This window comes from Microtus ochrogaster, assembly GCF_000317375.1.
Source record: "Microtus ochrogaster isolate Prairie Vole_2 chromosome 14 unlocalized genomic scaffold, MicOch1.0 chr14_random_1, whole genome shotgun sequence".
Taxonomy (NCBI): Eukaryota; Metazoa; Chordata; class Mammalia; order Rodentia; family Cricetidae; genus Microtus; species Microtus ochrogaster.
In genome coordinates, this window is record NW_004949096.1 from 18,327,491 (window position 1) to 18,346,635 (window position 19,145).

Genomic DNA, 19,145 nt, shown 5'->3' on the forward strand with positions numbered 1-19,145 from the left:
ACTGATCTGTCAGCCACCGGCAGGAGTCATTGCAACCCCTGTCCTTCCCAGAAGTAGGCGGAGAACGCGAAACGCGTAGGAGATCCGGGGTCCCTCCAGCCTCAGCCCACGCGGGGCCCGCGGCAGAGCCGTCCTGCGTCACTGGTGAGTGGCTGTCGGGCGGGGGACCACACATGGTGGGAACGTGAGGGGGCGGGGCCTGCGCCGGCGGTGCCGGCCAATAGAGCGGAGGGGAGTCCCATCCAATCACAGAGGCGCCCCAGCCCCAGGGGGCGGAGCCATGTCGGTGATCGAAGGTTTCATTGGTCGGTGGGCGGGCGCTGAGCGGGACCTGCGGTTGGTCAGGGGCGGAGCGGCAGCCCGGGGCCCAGTCGGGGAAGTGATGGCGGCGGCAGCTGTGGTGGCGGCGACAGTCCCCGCGCCGACGACGGGAACGGACGGCGCATCCTCGGTGCATTGGTTCCGCAAAGGGCTGCGGCTTCACGACAACCCCGCGCTGCTAGCGGCCGTGCGCGGGGCGCGTTGTGTACGCTGCGTCTACATCCTCGACCCGTGGTTTGCGGCCTCCTCGTCTGTGGGCATCAACCGGTGGAGGTGAGGGGACCCTACACTGCGGGGTGGGAACAGCGAACAGACTCTGGCCTGCGGCCACCTCTGACACAGCGGTTTCGCCCGCGGCCCCCTCTGAACTCCACGACAAGCTGGGGGACAGAGGTCATGACCCCTCTGTGCTGACGAAACCCTCATCAGAAACGCGTGGTCTACCTGCAGCCAGTTCCTGACAGAATGAGGACGTTCTGGTCTTGGGCTTTTAGGGATGTGCCGTGAGGGGGGTGACGAAAAGCATTCTTCAGGGGAAAACCCTCGCTGAGCCCCGCCCCCAGGGCTTCCCTACCACCACCACCACCACCACCACACACACACACCATCCTGGCTAACCTTCCTACACATTTACCCTGGTGGTGATTAGGGACCCAAGCTCAGCCTTTGCCAGTATTCAAAAGACACCAAGGGCATCTTCGGGTAGACCACTTTGTGTCTTGACCTCCAGAGCAGTTCTTAACCCATTACAACTATTATAGTTTTTTACATTTATTGGGAAAGGACTTGCTATGGCGGTGTATAGAGAGTTAAGGGGACAACTTGTAGGTTCTCATTCACCATATGGCTCCAGGGATCAAACTTAGGTTGTCAGGCCTAGAGGCAGGTGCCTTTACCCGCAGAGCTCGTTTCCGAGAGGATCCCTTCTGTAGTTATAATTCGCTGGAAAAATATTGGGAGAGGATGGCATCACTATCAGCTCTTCCTCCAATTGTCATGATATGATTTTTAGAGGACAGTCAGACCACTACAGATGAGACTACAAGGTCAGGAGCCCCTGACAGCTCCCAGGAGGTTGGGCCCTTTCGCACATTGTGTGACACAGTAGCTGATGTATTTCTCTGTGGTCAGTATTCAAAAGCAAGTTCTGAGACATCCTGTACCCATCACTCTTTAAATGCCGCCTAGCAGTTGCCTGGTTTGTTTGCACATTTGCTTATGGCCTTGTTGCACAGATGAGCAAGGTAATTCCCAAGAGACAGTGGCCCTCAGCACCCCATTCTTTCCACTCCAAGAGGGGTTTGCCCTGCTAGGAGAGCAAGTGCTCCTAGTAGCATGCGTATCAAATGCCCCTTATGCAGCGGGAACAACTAAAAACAGTCCTGTGGAGAGCCAGCCCACACTGGTTCAGGCTGCGCTACCGCTCTGGATCCCTCCAGTTTCCATAGCTAGGAGGTTGAGTGTGACAGACACTGGCAAATGACCGGCTCTACTGTGGAAAGTAAACCAAGCCTCAGACTTTGCCCTCCCCTACCTTTTGACAGTGTGCCAATCTAGACAGTCGATAGAATCTGACTGTTATGTTTTCATGAAGGTGGTTTTGTTTTTTTCTTTTCTGGGATTTTGAGGAGCATTGCCCATTCCTTTGTGGTAGTGGAGATGAAGGAACCACAAAACTGGTTGGACTCTAATGTACTAGGAACTTGGTTTTATGGGTTTTTGTGTGTCACCTTTTTGTGGTTGCCCTTTCAAGAGAATGAAGCAGGAAAGAAAGAGGCAGCTCAGATGCCTGGGTAAAATCTTAAAATCGTGTGGAAATGCAGATATTAATTGAGAGGTTATTTTGTGAGTTGTAGGTGGCAGGCTGCTGCTAAGCACAGCCGTGAACAAGCAGGTTCGGGGGAGCTCCCACAGCGTCTAGAACCTACATTCGGGTAGAGAAAGACAAGAGAACAACCATGGTGGAGGAGCCCAAATGCCATAACACAGTAAGATGGGGAACAAACTACAGATACATTTTAATATTGGAATCACTTAAAGATCTTTGAAAGCTTCCCAGACTCCCCTCCCCCATTTATGATTCAGTTATCCTGCCTGGGTTGCCTTTTTTTTTTTTTTTTTTTTTTAAAGCCATTGCAGCCAAGCATCAGAAGTGCTGCACTAAAGAACCACAGAGGGCCAGGCAGCCCGGGGAGTGTGTTGCTTCAGTGCATTGACCAGAAGTCTAATTAGCTTTGGCATTTCAGGAGAATGAGGTAAAATAACACCAAACAGATCGAATATACTGCTCCTGAGCCAGCAGGCACACACACTCCAGAAGCCCCATCTTTGCCCTTGCTCCTGATGAGAGCAGGGCTGGATGCTGTTTGGTGCACAGGGTTGGAGGCAAGGAGTTGCCCCCCTCCCACTCCAGCTGCACCTCTACATAACTGCAGTGTGTGTAATCTTCTGGAACTTGGGAGTAGTCTAAGAGAATGTGGCTGCAGCATACGGCCCTGCTCTGAAAAGTCTCTGTAGAAGGGTGAGGTCCATCTGACAGAAGTGGGAGATCAGAATCTGTCCTTAGACTGATTTCCCTCCTGCAGATGGAGGGATTAAAATAGCCATAACATCAGTTAAAGAGAAAGGCAGCCAGAAGAGAGAGAGAGAGAGTGTGTGTGTGTGTGTGTGTGTGTGTGCCTCCTGCAGATGGAGGGATTAAAATAGCCATAGCATTAGTTAAAGAGAAATGCAGCCAGAAGAGAGAGAGAGAGAGAGAGAGAGAGAGAGAGAGAGAGAGAGAGAGAATGTATGCTTCCTCTATGCCAACAATATACATGCCTGTATATTCTGCTAGCATAGAAGAAGACTGCCATACTCCTTGCCTTGGTGATAGTAGGAAATCTATGGGCGCCGCCGTTCTAGCTCTGTGACGCCCAGGGATGGTTTTCTTTCTTTTTTTCTTTTTTCCTGACAGGGTTTCTCTTTGTAACCTTAGCTGTCCTGGAACTAGTTCTCGTTGACCAGGTTGGCCTCAGACACACAGAGATCTGCCTGCCTCTGCCTCCTGAGTGCTGGGATTAAAGACGTGCCACCATCGCCTGGCCCAGGAATGCTTTTCTAGCACTAATTTGCCATTTTCCTCTGTCCTTCCTTCCCCAAATTTGCTATATCTAGACGGTACTACAGGCAAGAACCAAAACAAAAGGCAGCAGTGAGTGGCTTCTAGATTTTAAAAATGGGTCAGACGAGATCCATTTTTAGTTACCTTCCTTTCCCTGTCCCACCTTAGATGCTAGCCACAGTGCTCCTCCCACTCTGTTGAAGTAAGTTTGTCCTGACTCTGCTCTGCACCTCTCAGGAGCTTTCAGAACAGAGGGTTGTAGAGATGCACTCTCTCTGAGCTGTCCCCTTCCCGAGTGCAGGGGCTGAGTGCAGCTGCACAGCTGGCTGTAAAGTGGGTAGCCTGGGAAGGTAGGGGCTGTGCTTGCTAGCAGAGCAGTCTGTGTGCCTTGAACTATTCACAGTGCGACTCTGGCAAGGGACTTCACTGTTCTGGAAACCAAGGGAATGTTTCCATTTGCCCAAAAGGGTTGAAAATTTTGATCAAGCTCTTTAAAATTGAGCACCCTCAAAAGAAAAACCTATATTTCTGTCTGAATGAGACCCAGAAAGCAGTCTCTGCCACAGGCTGTAGGGTTAGATTACCCTTTTTTTGTGGTGTTTAAACTCTTAATTTTTTTAGAAGTGAATTTCTGTCTATTAATATCCTATTCCAGTTTGCCAGCCCATAATATCATTGTTGTGGTGAGGTAAGTTTGCTTGAAGCCAAAGAGTTTGGTCACAGACGGTCTGAACCCAAAAGAAGAATTCATTGTCCCCGTCCTCTGTGTTAGCAGATGATGTTCTCAGGATAGCCATTGTCCCTGAGTAGACATGTGTAACTGACCTGTTCTGAAGGGGTAGCCGCCTGCAGTTCCTGGATGATAGTTCTCTCTGTATTTTTGGAAATCCCAGTTTGGTTTTCACCAGTTCTGTCTGCCCTGGCTCCATGGAACCTGTGTAATTCTGGAGCACATCTATTGAAAATGTTCCCTCAAGGGTTGTGTGCTCGGCCATGTGGCACTTGGAGCAAGGGTAATGTTCAACCCCCAACACCACCCATTCCAGTACTCAGGTGGGTTTTTGGCATGGTCGTCTGCAAGTAAAAAAAAAAGTGGGCAGGTGCAGAGAGGGTTTGAAGGGAGCACGGAGGGAAGGTCCTGGTTTTCCCTGGTTGAGAAAACCTAGGCCTGTGTGGTGGCCTTTCTTCAGGAGCAGCTTGCTCCAGTTCCTTTGGTGCTCTGCAGAGTTGTCACCAGGCAGATCCGAAAGGTGATACCATGGTGGTAGGTTGCCTGTCCCTGGCTGCCTGAAGGCTGGAAGCTACACCGAGTACTCCCTGTATCTCCTTTCTAGTGCCTCCTGGGATGCTGTTCTTAGTTCATCCTGGGGAAGAGGGATGGTGGATGTAGTTAAGCATTTCTTTTTTTTTCCTTTTTTTTGTTTTTGTTTTTGTTTTTCAAGACAGGGTTTCTCTGTAGCTTTGGAGCCTGTCCCGGAACTAGGCCTTGTAGCCCAGGCTGGCCTCGAACTCACAGAGATCCGCCTGCCTCCCGAGTGCTGGGATTAAAGGCATGTGCCACCACGGCTGCCTAGTTAAGCATTTCTTAAGGGCCAAATAGTCTGAAAGGAAAATGTGATCTGGTCGGGGTGGGGAGCTCAGTACATCAAGGTCAAAGTGAAGCGCTTTCCACAGAGGAGCTTCTTCGGTTTTCACGGAGAAGTGATTGCCCAGGGATTCAGTGTGGGAGGACAATCATATGGAAGGGCAAATTCCGATGGTGGCAGTCTCCAATGGAGCCCAAGAGTGTGTGTTCTAGCGAGTTTGGTCATGCACAGCTGGTGCTAGGTGCCTCACACCACACTTTGAGGAGAAAAGATCTGCAGAAAAGGTGTTAGCCATGAATTGAGCTCCATACTCCCTAAGGGCTGAGCCCTAGGCAGTACCACCCATCTCAGAGTGCATTGCTCCCAGCAGTGGATGTGCTCACTGCTGAGTCCTAGAAACCTGGTAGTTACTAAGTATATCGTGTTGGGCAGTTACTTAATCTTTTAATGCCAGTTTTCTCGGCTGCAAAATGGGCACGATAATAGTACCTGCCTCCCAGAATTGTCTGAAATTAAATAACACATTATAAAGCAAGTAGGATTAGAGCCTTGCTCTGGGAGTGCTCTGTAAATGTAGCTGTTGCTGTTGTGAATTGCACCATTGTTTTGTTGCCAGCTGCAGACTTTGCCGCTGCTTCCTGTCAGAGAAGACAAGGGTACTCATCTATCTGTGCTGTAGAGATGCTGCAGGAAGCTCTTCTTTTAGAAAATGAGTCCTAAAAATAAAGCTGTATGGGAAACAGGTTGCGTCATACTCTAGAACCTATATTTCCTGTGCATTTCAGTCTTAATAGCTGCAGGTTGACATTCTCTGAGGTGTGGTGAGCTGTGAAGATAGAGACCCTTAAAGTGTATGGCTGGGACATCTTGGGGGCTTCTGATAGAAGAACCTCCACCCTCCTGAGGTGTGGAATTGTGCCCTGCCCTGTGCCTAGCAAAACCTTCTTTTTCAGGTGCTCCCCTGAACCTTTCTTATTTTTACTTTGTGTGTGTGTCAGTGGGGAGCAGCAAGGCCCCCAGGGAGAACAATCGGAGCAGGCTTGCAGATCACTTAGCATTCAAAAGGTGCCAGATTTTTAAGTCAGAAATTCCCAGCGGGGGAGCTTCTGCTGTCAGTCTCTGGTCTCAGTCCCTGAGTGAGCCTACTGCTCTTTAGCTAAGGTGATGCCTCCTGCTGGAATGCGGGTCTGCAGCATTGGCCATGGAATTGCATCAGAGGCAGCTGGGGCCTAGTTCTCTTTGGCACCCTCCTGGCCTTTGTAAACCTCCAGTAGTCAGGGAGCTGCAGCAGGTTCTTGGGAGGGACGATGACATAGAAGCTGGCCTGTTCAGGCTTGGGTCCTAAGGAGGAAGATAGGCGTGGATAGACTGCCTGTGTGAGGCTTGTGTCTGTCCGAGAGAGGAATTCCAGGCTCAGGAGACTTTCCGCCCTGGAGCAGACCTTGCTTGACTGAAGTGTTTAGAAATGGGCCATTGAGAAGAAAATTGGCTTTCAGAGTCTGATTAGCCTGGGCCACTATTGAAATGGATTCATTAAAAATGCTGCAGGATCCCTGGATCCCCAGCAGCTGCAGTGACAGAAACACTGCAAGTTCCCTGGGTCTTGAGAGCAGCCAGTCCTAGGCAGGGATTGGCACAGGTCCAAATGCTGCAGGATCCCTGGATCCCCAGCAGCTGCAGTGACAGAAACACTGCAAGTTCCCTGGCAGCAGTGGACAGCGGGTCTTGAGAGCAGCCAGTCCTAGGCAGGGATTGGCACAGGTCCAAATGCTGCAGGATCCCTGGATCCTGAAGGCTGCAGCAGCAGAAACACTTGCAGGTCTCCAGGTGGCAGTGGGCAGCTGGTCCCGAGAGCAGCCAGTCCTAGGCAGGGACTTGGTCCCCAAGTGGCTGTAGCAGGCCACAAGGAGAGACAGACAGATAGGCATGCCACGAGACCAGGCTGCAGGTCTTTGAAGGTGGCTGGTCCAGGGTAGGGAACCATGCCGGGCCGAGATGGATAGGCATGCGATGCTGAGTGAGGTTGGATATTTATTTAGTGGGTTATGGAGGGGAAAGGGAGAAGGGGAGAAAAGCAGAGGGAGATAGAAAGAGGGGGGAAGGGCAGAAGTGGAGAGAGGCAGAAGCTGCCTCTTGGGGAGAGAGACTCAGGCTGGAAGCTGAAGATCAACTTGCCTCAGCCACAGAGGTGGGTAGGGGTGGGCATGGCTTGTCTCTTAAAGGGACGGGACAGATAATTACAACTAAGCCAGCTCAGTCACTTAAGAGCTATCGGTTTTGGTAAATTCCCTAATCTCTCTTGTCTGTTTGTCTGCAAAATGGGGATAGTTCAGTTTCCTTCAAAATGTGCTGAGGGATCAAATTAAGAAAATACTTACAAAGCGTAACAGATTCATAATCAGACTGCTAGTCTTGGCTGCACCCACTTATCACTGGGATTGTGAACCACATCAATAGTTACCTGGTTAAAATGTTAATTTAAAATAACACACTTGCTGGGTGTTGGTGGCACACGCCTTTAATCCCAGCACTCTGGAGGCAGAGGCAGGCAGATCTCTGTGAGTTCGAGACCAGCCTGGTCTACAGAGGTAGTTCCAGGACAGGCTCCAAAGCCACAGAGAAACCCTGTCTTGAAAAACCAAAAAAATAAATAAAATAAAATAACACACTGATGGACTCAGCAAAGGTTCATTTCCTTTCCTGTCCCTTAGTGACCCAGTACTCTAACACAGGCTTTTGATTTTTGTGTCCCTGTCATATACCCAAGCATGCCACAGTATCTAGCCAGGACACCTTTAAGCCCTTGCCTCTCTTGATGAGAACCTAGTTTCTAGAGTAACGGAAAGACCAGAAGAGTAAGCAGTTTGCCAAACAAAGAACCAAGAGCAACCTAGTCCATGTGCAGGCCTGAAGTATCAGATATACCTGCAACCCAAGCCGTGCATAGTGTCTCATGCCGGTAATCCCAACACTTGAGAGGCTGAGGCAGGAGGATGGCAAATTCAAGATCAGCCTTAACCACACAGACAATACAAGTCCACTGTGCTTAAGGCTCAATGGACTGTGGGGCAGAGTGGCCTGGACAGTGAAGCAAAGCCTCAGAGACAGCCCCGCTTGTGGAGCTGGCTTTAGTATTTAGCAGGTAGCTCACATTGATCATGTGGACTCTGTGACCAGGCCCTGTGTCTGAGGGTTTCCTTGCATTATCTGATTCCACGAGTACTAACATCTTAGCAGGTCTATAGGCTTTACTGTTAATTCCAAACCACGGATGAGAAAACAGCTAAAAAGGTTAAAGCTACTGCTTCATTACCACATGGCTATGAAGTAAGCTGGAAGTTAACCCCATCACTCCTGCTCTGAGCTCAGGCCAGGCCTCCAGTCCTACAGATATAATACCAACTTGATTGGCATGAGCAGTGGCTGGGTTCTTAGGAAGGCGTGTGTGTGTGTGTGTGTGTGTGTGTGTGTGTGTGTGTGTGTGTGTGTTGTGTCCTGTCATTCACCACCTCCATTCCCCCCACCCCCATATCACTAACATGGCCTTTGTGGGTTCTTCAGGTTCCTACTGCAGTCTCTGGAAGATCTGGACACAAGCTTAAGAAAGCTGAACTCCCGTCTGTTTGTAGTCCGGGGCCAGCCAGCTGATGTGTTCCCAAGGCTCTTCAAGGTGAGTGTGTAGGGCCGAGAGGGAGAGTCTGCTGTCTGCTGCCTGGCATCTCACCACAGAGTGTAATGCTGTTCTGGCTGGCAAAGTGGAAATGTTGGTGCCTGTCTGGCCACTAAAATGGCTGCTAGAGAGGTCAGAAGCAGAGACAGCTGGTCAGTTTGCCAGCAGGGTGGAAACTGGTAAGGGAAAACAGTCTAAAACCAGTGTTGTATTGGAAGGATCCTCACTCAGCCCAGACATGCAGTTTGCTAAACCCTTCCACCCCACCGTCGCTGGCTTCCTTATGTTTCCTTGGCTCAAGTCTGTATTTATTAGGGTTTGTTCCTGCCAAGACTGTGAGGGTGGGGTTTCCTGTCTGACAAGAGGTGCTGCCCACCTCATCTTGTCCTGCTTATTAGGAAAAATGTCAGCCAGCGTTTGAGAGATCGTCACTGTTTCTCTGGTACGCAATTAATAAAATCTTCATTTGGGAGCCATATTGGAGACAAGCCCATTTATTTCCTCTCAGCCCCTTTAAAATGCATGTTTTAAGGTCCAAGCAGAGGCAAAAGTTCTCATGGATAGAGCATTCTAGAGCATTCTCCTTCGTCCACAATAGCACTCTATGCAGGGGAGAAATCTGATGTCAAAGAAAATAGCTTCACAGTGTATCTGTTCCCCCTCCCTCCATAATTTTGTACACACCTATGAGTCGCCAGCATTCTCTGAGGGCTGACTGTGAGTCCTGTTCTAACTGCTAACACACTAATGTCTACCCCACAGCAGCCCTGATGGGTAGGTTCTGCTATCACAGGTTCATAGGTGAGGAAAGAGCATGCTGCCTGGCCAGGAAGTGGTCTCAGGCTCTCTGACACAGAGCTGGTGTTTACCCGCCATACCACACACATGCTTTTGTTAGTCTGTGTCTGCGGCTCAGTGCCAGAGCACTTGCCTAATATGAGGCCCTGGGTTCTGTCCCAAAGTACAGCAAGACCAAGAACAGAAAACTTTCTGTCTTTCTTAAATCCCTCCACATTGCTCCTCTCTTTCCCAGCAGCTCAGAGGCCGAGCAGGCTGTTGCACAGAAGCATAGATCTGTTGTTCACTGAGTCACGGATCAGGTATTTATTGGGCTGCTAGCTCAGGCCCCGTACTGGCTGGTAAGATGAGAGTGGTGGATGCACAGCACAGCCCGATTTCTGCTCTGAGTTCACAGACAATGGGCAAAACAGGCAGGTAAAGGGCAGCTTCATTGCCTGTGACAAATGCTGTGGTAGAAATAGGACAGAGACACAGGAGAGTCCTCCTGAAGGAGTGGGGTTATCATTTAATGAGAGTCTCCTTAGTCACAGGGTTTTGTGACTATGTAATGATGTCATCTATGCAAACCACTTAGTATAGTAAGGGCTAAATAAACGTTGAGAGCATTTGTGCTTTGAGGAGCCTTGTATCCACCCTGCTAAGCACTCACTGACTCCCCTGGACAGAATTGAATGATAGGACATTTGCTTTAAAGGCCTGTGACCACAGACTGGTTAGATTGTTTGCTTCTTGTAGTTACATGCTGTAGGGTTTTCTGTGACTTGTCTAGATAACTTCCACTGGGGCAGTTTTCTCCTGGTGTTGCTGGGAGACCAGGCTATTTCTACCAGAAGTGACAGAAAGCTCAGAAAAGAATTCCCCTCTCACAATTTGTAGCCCCTCCAGTTTGTTTTCTCCTGGACTAAGGATTGCTCCTTCTTCTCCAGCTCTGAGAGCTATTAGCTCTGTTTGCTTCTGGCCTTGGGAGTGTTGCTGTGGAAACCATTAAGATACTTTACTTAGCATAAGTCGGCCAAGAAAACTAGGCCACAAGTTAGACACTGAGGAGGTCTGGGAAAAGCTGCAGAGCGGTCGGGCGGTAGTGATGCTGTGTGTGTCTCTCCTACTGTTTCCACTGTGAGTCAGTGCCTCTCTGTGGGCTAGGGGCTCCCTGGGAGCATTGTATTTATAGCTTCATTCTCTCCCTTCAAGGCACAGTGAGTGCACAGAGCCCTCCCACTGACTCTGCCACAGCAGTGCTATTGGCCTGACCCTCCTGATTGCCTGCTTCACACTTTCTGAGCCTTAGGATCTTTGCTTTAAATTTAAACCATTGTCTGATGCCCTTGGTTTGTTCTGTAGCCCTTGTAACATAGCCGAGATTGGCCCTGTTCACTCCCAAAGAGGAGCTGAGTGCCTAGGTCTCACTTCTCAAACAGTACTGAGCATAACAGATTATCTCCCCACAGGAATGGGGGGTGACCCGCTTGACCTTTGAATATGACTCTGAACCCTTTGGGAAAGAACGGGATGCAGCCATTATGAAGATGGCCAAGGAGGCTGGAGTGGAGGTGGTGACTGAGAATTCTCACACCCTCTATGACCTGGACAGGTGAGACATGGTGGTTCTTGGTAAGGTTGCTTGTGAGGATTGGTGATTGGGCCCCTCCTAAGTGGAATAGACCAGTTCAGCAAGAGGGCCACCTGGCTCGTAAGGTATAGTACTTTCTAGGAATTGAACAAGAATAGGCCAGAATTGGGGGTTAAAGAAGTCACTAACAGTTACAAAGACTTGGTTAGGCCCAAGCTGTGGAAGAAGGGAGTCTCCACACAGAGTCTTTGTAAATCTAGCTAAAGCTAGCTCCCTGTGCGCCGTGCTCCCCACTCCGCAGTGTCCTGACCTTGACAGACCCCATCTGTCACTCCTCCCAACAAGTGTCTACTCCCACAGACCTAGTTCCCAGCCCTGGGATGATTGCCAGGTCTGTTCAGCCTATCTGGGTTTCCAGGCCATGCATTTGATGCTGTTTGAGGACTCTAGAGACCCCTGCAGGTTGCTGGTAACCACAGCAAGGTCTCCTTCCCCAGTGGCCAGCCCCTATGAGTCTGTACCCCCTTCTGTCCCCAGTCTGCCTATTGGAGATGTCACCCTTCTGTTATTGCTGCTGCTCCCCGCCCTCTTCCCCCAATCCAGGGCTGACTGCCAGAAGTCTGGGTCACACAGCTGTGCACGTGAGCCAAGCCCTCAGAAGGAGAGGCTTGGCGTGGAGCCCTCCCCTGCCATGTGCAGAAGAGGGGCGGGGCTGCAGAGGTAGCAGCCAGCTTCTATGTGGGCTAATGGGGACAGCGCAGGGAGAGCAAATAGGGAAATGAACTCACCCACAGGCAGGTCTTACATAAGCTCCTTCTCAGGCAGCAAGAACCATCCAAGTCTATGCTTATAGAAGCAGTGGTGTTCTTTCTTCAACCCTCATGCTGTTCCTTCTCGCTTGTAAAAAATACTTGGCACACTTCAAAACTCTTTATGTTGTTACTGTTTACCACAGCCTCTGATTTAGAGAGCCTTGGCTGGCCTCTACATCTCTGCTCTTACAGGAGGATGATCCTCCAGACAAGGAGTATGTCACAGCCCTCATCATACGTGTTCAAAACTGGGTAGAGAGAGGCCCTTGGTGTGGTCACGTATGTGCCCAGAAGGCCCATGGGGGACTTTCTGTTTGATTAGAGAGGTGTGGTCAGTCTCTGTCTCTAGGCGGCGCCGCGTGGACACCAGGGAACCTGGAACTGAGTCCCAGCTTTGACCCTGCTTTGCTCCATTCCCTGAGGCACCTGCTCCAGCTCTCTGGGCTTCATTTTCCCTCTCGGTAAAATGGAGATGCAGCCTCCCCTGCCCCCCTTTGTACAAGAGAGCAAACCTCAGAGCTTCTGAGTTTGGGCTCTTTTTTGGGTGGTCAGGGACCCCAAAATAAAAGACCTCAGGAGTGACCTTAGATGTGCTTTGGACTCCCCAGAATCATCGACCTGAATGGCCAGAAACCACCCCTTACCTACAAGCGCTTTCAGGCCATCATCAGCCGCATGGAGCTGCCCAAGAAGCCTGTCGGCACTGTGAGCAGCCAGCAGATGGAGAGCTGTAGAGCCGAGATCCGGGAGAACCACGATGACACCTATGGTGTGCCTTCCCTGGAGGAACTGGGTACATGCTGCTGCTTCCTGTGTGGGATACGGCTTTCCTGTTTCTGTCAAAGTTAGAAAATACTGGTCTACTGGCACATGCCTGTAATCTCAGAACCTGGGAGACAGAGACAGAAGAGACAGACCACCCTGGGCCGCTGGAGAACTTGCCTAAAAAACAAACAAACAAACAAAAAACAGAAAAAGTTGCTATTAACTATCTCGACCCCCTAAGACCATTGTTTGACCTCCAAGACCCATATGTGCCCTGCCAGACTGCTTTTTCTAGCTGGAGCCTCTTTGTGTAGTTCCCTTTCTCCAACAGTAGAGGCGCTGTCTGGTGCTGGTCATTGGTCTTCTCCACCTTTCTTCCATCTTCTAGTCTGAATAAAGCTGGCCTTCTTCACTTTAAGGGCTTTCTCAGTCCCAGTAGCATCAAGTCCAAGGTCTGTGGTTTCATCTAAAGAACAGATCAGTATGAATAGTGCCAATTATCATTTTCATAATTGTAAATCAGATGACCTGACCTGCAATGCTCTGGCCTGCTGCTCCTTTTGTAGGGTTCCCCACGGAAGGACTTGGCCCAGCTGTCTGGCAAGGAGGAGAGACAGAAGCTCTGGCCCGCCTGGATAAGCATTTGGAACGGAAGGTATGACCCTGTTTCTGAGCCCAGAGAGGCAGGCGCAAAAAGTATGGATCAGGTTTATGTCCCTAGAGCCTCAAATCTCCAAGTGGTTGAAAACTTGCTGATGGCAAAATTGATATCAGCTCCTGGTTAGAGAGTCCATCCCTGTGCTGACCACTGGCTTAACTACGTGATTACCATGTCCCTCTTCATCTGTCCAACCATCCCACAGGTGGGCATTAGGCTTTCTCTCTGACAGATTACAAAGCTAGGCTTAAAGAGGTCGAGTCACACCACTGGTGTAGCATAGGGAGGCATAGTGCCACACGCTCACACCATTAACTTTCTTCTGTGGACAGCTTCCGCTTGCTGAAAGGGCATGCCAAATTAATGCTTTAATCCTAGCATTAAAGAGGGCTGAGGCAGAAGGATTGCATTAGGTTCCAGTGAGACTGGGCTGCAGACTGTCTCAAAAGAACCAAATCATAGAGCTATTCTGTTGGTAAAGCCCATAATGTCCATCATTCGGTGTCCTCTGTGGAGTTGCCTCGCAAGTCGGCTTCCCTTTGCATTGGAGAAGGGAGTCAGCGTGGCCTGTCTTCTGGCTGGCTGGCTCACTAGAGGAAGGGGCTTGCCTCTTTTTCAAAAGCTTCAGTAAAAGTCCAAAGAAGTATTTTCATTGGCTTGGCTTGGGTCATGTGCTCTTCCCTGGCTCAGTTACTGTGGCCAGGGATGGAGTGTGTCCCCTGATCACATTCACATCCTAAGCTGACTCCTAGAGTCAGAAAGTAGGCTTAGATCTGCCTTGCCCAGTAGAACTGAGATTTAGAGAAGTCAGGTGCTCCACTGACACACTTGATGCTCTGACCAAAAAGGGGGATGGTGCAGATTATATGTTCTTTACCTCTGGAGCTCTTTGTAATGACATTCTGATTCTTTAAAAAAGAATGATTTATTTTAATTCTATATATCTGTTTTGCCTTCATGTGTGTTTATGCACCATATGTGTCTGGTGCCCACAGAATCTGGAAGAGGGCATTAGATCCCCTAGAACTAAAGTTACAGACAGCTTTGAGCTACTATGTGGGCTCTGGGGTCTCTGAAAGAGTAGCAAGTGCTCTTAAAGGCTGAGCTCCAGTATTCTGATTATTAAATGAAAAGAGATAGTAGAATTAGAGTGCCACCATTTTGCAGCCTCTGTGATGACACATGCATTAATATCCACGGCCACCATCAGAGAGACAGGCAAGCACCTTCACAAAGGATCACAGCCAAGTTCAGTCTAGTCTCTGGTACCAGCCAAGTTGTAGGCAGTGCACAGGGCAGACTGTACCATAGGAATGTAGGCATCAGAATCACACAAGTGCAGCTCCTGTGTCCTTCCACAGAAACATCAACAGGACAAGGAAGGGGTAGCAGAGAGTATATGCTTCAAAAAAACTTTGATGTGACTACTTTTTAAATGGCTGAGACTGAGCTACAGGGCCGACGGATGCACAGATGGGTGGGAGACAGTGGCTGCTTAAAAACCCAAGAATAAAACTGCTCCAAGCACACTTTGCAAAAGTAGAAAAATGTAAACATCTCAAAAATGTAGGAAGTGATAATTGTAAAGCTGGGGTAGGGGGAGGAGCCCAGCTTCCTGGGTGACTAACAAGGTCCTGTTTCCAGAACTTTGTTGGTGATTACTTGGATGCTTGTTTTAAAAGAATTCACGAAGCCACATGTTTGTGTGGGTCTCTCTGTCTGCGTTTTATTTAAAATAAAAAGATTGAGGGCTGGAGAAGTGGCTTGGGGTGGGAGGGTTTGTTTCATAAGCAGGAGGATGGAGCTCAGACCCCAGTACCCACATGCACAGCTGCTCACGTGATCTAATGTAGGTGGAAAATTAACTTCTGCCAGAACAAGAAGAAAGAAAAGCTGATTGTGACCTCACACGCCTGTAACTCCAGTTACAGGGAAGATTGCTGGGACGGTCTAACCACCAGTCTAGCCCCTTCCAATAAGAACCCACACAAACAAGCTCCAAGTCCAGTGAGAGTGCCTGTCTCACTGAACTACATTAGAGAGCAGTGGAGGAAGACTCCCAGCATCTCCTCTAGCCTCCACACCTGATACGGTACACGGATATATAGGCACACACACACACAAAATAAACAAATGAAAATTTTGACAGGGGTTGAAGCTGCAGGATCAGGGGACTGGGAGATGCACTGGCAGAAGAATCCTGTTTCTGTTAAAAGACACTTAAGCAGCCTAGTGAAATGCTGGGGATGATAGCCACCAGACGGGAACCACATCTGCCACTGCTGATGACAGCCAAGTGTTTGAGGGACAGGCAAGGAGAGGCCAGAGAAACCTGGGCTGCTTCGGAGCTGTGTGCCCTTCTCAGTCCTCTGAGCAGCGCCGCCACCATCCCCAGTGTGGACAGTGCCCTGGAGGAGCTTGTCTTCAGTCTAGATTTGATCTTAGCAGTGGTGAACAGAAAGAGGACACATCTGAGAAGTCTGGGTGGAACAGTACCAGGACCTGAAGAAGGGTAACGAGTAGGTCTGTTCTTGAGTACTGAGGTGGATGAAGTTGCTTCCTCTGCAAAGAGTCCCGTGCAAGTGTGAACTTAAGGAAAAGAGCAAGTTCTGCACAAGGCAGCGGTGGAACCAGCTGGGCTACAGCTGTAGACCTGTGCCAGCTAAGAGATCGGCCTAGGGGCAAAGGCGGGGCCCAAGCTGTGACACTGAGGGATGTAGAAGAGATGGACTAACAGAGTAAGTACCTAGAGTGGCTGGGAGCTAGCCAGGTGAAAGCACGGAGTCATGATAGACTGTTGATTGGAAGGCAGAGGTGGGGAGTGAGCAGCAGGATGTGGGACAGCAGTGCCTGAGCACTCAGTGTGTGGGAGTGGTTGGAGGCTTGTCAGGAGGAGTAGACAGGAGGTGGCTGGAAAGTGCAGGTGGGATGGGGTAGTGGAGATGGGTTGACTGTGGAAGAAAGGACCTGGTGCAAGAGGCTCAGGGCTATCACAAGTACTCTGCTTTGTTGGTTGTTTGTTTGCTTTTCAGAGAAGAAATGAGGTCATTATTTCACATTCTTGGCACGGAAATTGTGGGGGAGAGTGTCTGGTCCCAAAAAAAACCCAGGACAAGCCTCAGTCAGAACCTGTGGCTCCTCCTAGCACTTCTCACCCCGCCCCCTACCCTAAACCTCTCCGGCCCAGGGGCTGGGCTTCCCTTCCCCCAGCTTCTGATTTCTTTATAATCCAGTCTGCTTGCCCTCTCTCCTCTCTCTTGCTCTCCCCTCCTCTCTCCTCTCGTGGCCCTGTTGAGTCTGTACCCTTCTAGGTGCCTCTGACTGAACTTTCCCTCATAGCTACAGTACAGTCCTCCTCCTCACCTGTACCTTGGAGCAGTCCTGCCCTCATTTTCCTTCAGAGAGGAAGAGGGTGCCTGACAATTGACGTGTTTCCTCACCTGGCTGAGGACGGGTGAGGTTTTTCATTAGCTGCTCCTGCCTGCTTGCCGTAGGAGGGAAGGGCACCTGAAGGCTCCTAGGGGGTATTGGAGTGGTCAGGAAGGAAAGCTATCAGGAGCAGAGAGATCTACTATCTACCTGGAGACTGTGGTCTAAAGTGAGACTCCTGGCTCTCTTATGGGTCACTAATCCCAAGAGAGTCACAGTTTGGGTTTTGTTTGTTTGTTTGTTTTGAGCCTGGTTACTCTGTTTGTAGAAGATAATAGCAGAATACTCCAATATTGTTAAGGTCTAGTGAGAATCCTCCTGGAAAAGGAGAGCAGTGTGCTAGGGGCTGTGGATGAGGAAAACAAGACCAGTAACGTTAGACAGGAGGCCCCAGAAGTGAACGGCTCTGTTGGTCTCCGGAAATGGGTTGGGAGTTTCCTATTTTCCTGGCTGTTTGACAATGGTGAAAAGCCTGGGTGCCTTGGACTCAGCAGTGGCAGCCTCTCTTCAGGGACTGAGCTAGGAACTGTTTTCTGAAAAGCAGATGCCTTTCCCCCTTCTGTATAATTACAGAGTTTGTTCCATGCTTTCAGCATTCTTCCCTACTTACTTAATCCCCAGAGACAGTAACTGTTCTTATTTAGTAGCTAAGTAGTAAATAAGTCATTCAATCATCCCACAGACGAACATCGAAGTCAGGGCAGGAACATGGATGGCTCTCCTTTCTAGGTCCCTAGTCAAGAGAGTGAAATACGTGCAGTGCTCAAAGCCTGGCTCCAGGGCCTTTGTTCTTTGACCTCAGGTGAAGAATCCTAACTCTTTAAGACCTAGGTCTTTCCTCTGTCCCTCTGTCTTCTGCAGGCCTGGGTTGCCAACTATGAGAGACCTCGGATGAATGCCAATTCCCTGCTGGCCAGCCCCACAGGCCTCAGCCCCTACCTGCGCTTCGGATGCCTCTCCTGCCGCCTCTTCTACTACCGCCTGTGGGACTTGTATAAGAAGGTGAGGTGCAGTGAGCTTGCACAGTCCCCCAGGCACAACACTCACTGCCAGTCACCCCAGAAAGGGCCCTTGGGGCTGGGCTGTGAGAGCCAGAGAAGTCAGAGGTGGTTGGTTTCCAAGAGGTGACAGCTAAGCTGAGTCACTGATGTAAATGAACCCAGATTCTCCTTTGGTTCTGAGGAAGAGACAGAAAACTGGCCTCAGGGAGGGGTTTTAGAAGCTGATAGTGAAGGCTGGGACCTCTGGATGGAAGTGAGCTCTGAGGCCAGAAGCAGACCTAAGCAAAAGGGCACGTGCGCCCTGAGGCTGGCAGCAGAGTGTAAAGGAAGTCCAGGAGTGGCTGCTGTCATTCTGTAGTGGAGGGCTGGCCTTGAGAGGGCTGCAGGTAGGACCTGTTAATGCACTTCACAGAGAGGCTCCTCAGAGGCTCCACAGGTCGTACTGTGCCTCTGTGTTTTAGTGTGACTTTGCCCAGACAGCATGGCTTCATGGAGCGGAGTTTGGCAGTTTGGTGGGTAAGTCATCAGGGAGGAGAAATTATTGTTTGTGTAGTCTAGTCTAATCCTTTCATGTCTCTAACTCTTGCTTATACATTATTTAACCGAAATCCAGACTTGGTACTTATTAATTTTTTTCAATTGAAAACAGATTTTTTTCATATAGTGTATTCTGGTTACAGTTTCCTATCCTCCATTTCCATCTAGATCCTCCCCACTTCCCTACCCACTCAAATCCACACTTGTTCTTTCTCTTTCATTAGAATACAAACATGCATCTAAAAATAAGATAAAAATAAACAAACCTGAATAAACAAAACAAATGAATGGGTGGGGGTGGGGCAAAGAGAAAGTCCAAGAAACACATATTAACACAGAGACATACATTCACGCACACAGAAATCCCATAAAAACACAAAACCAGAAACCATAATATATAAGCAAAAGATCTGTAAGGTTAAATTTGAAAAAAGAAATGCCCAACCAAAACATTATGAGACCAAAAAAAACAAAACAGAGCACCTCCTAAAACCATCGACTCATCCACTGCTGGGGATGGGGCCTGCCCTTAAGTATGATTTGTATACCCCGTGAGACCCCATTGGAGAAAACTGCTTTTCCCTTGTGAGTGATTATCAATTAGAGGTAACTTCTGGGGTGGGGTGAGGGCTTGTGTCTACTTCCTCTCTCAGAGCTGGGACCACATGCAGTGCAGACTCCTGCAGGTCCTGTGCATGCTGCCACAGTCTCTGTGAGTTCATACGTGCTTCAATCCTTTGTTCCCTTGGTGTCCCCCACCCCACTGGCTCTTAAACCCTTTTTACCTTCTCTTCCCAAGCCCTGATGAGAGATTTGATGGAGATGTCCTATTTAGTTCTGAGTGTCTGAGGTCTCACTCCGCACACCGTCCAGCTGTGGGTCTCTGTATTAG

General features: G+C 49.6%; 1 protein-coding gene across 5 annotated transcripts in view; it reads left to right on the forward strand.

Moving 5' to 3' along the window:
* The first annotated feature begins 359 nt into the window (after positions 1-359).
* Cry2 (cryptochrome circadian regulator 2) overlaps positions 360-19,145 on the forward strand; it is a 29,356-nt gene continuing 10,570 nt past the window's right edge. For 3 of the 5 annotated variants that reach the window (XM_013352709.2, XM_005364132.2, XM_013352711.2), the window contains exons 1-6: positions 383-594; positions 8,572-8,680; positions 10,930-11,072; positions 12,472-12,656; positions 13,195-13,283; positions 17,577-17,717. In XM_013352709.2, the coding sequence (XP_013208163.1) occupies positions 383-594; positions 8,572-8,680; positions 10,930-11,072; positions 12,472-12,656; positions 13,195-13,283; positions 17,577-17,717 (879 nt within the window). Of the gene's footprint in view, positions 595-8,571; positions 8,681-10,929; positions 11,073-12,212; positions 12,325-12,471; positions 12,657-13,194; positions 13,284-17,576; positions 17,718-19,145 lie in introns of those variants that run through there. The other 2 variants (XM_005364131.2, XM_005364133.2) reach the window with 2 other exon arrangements.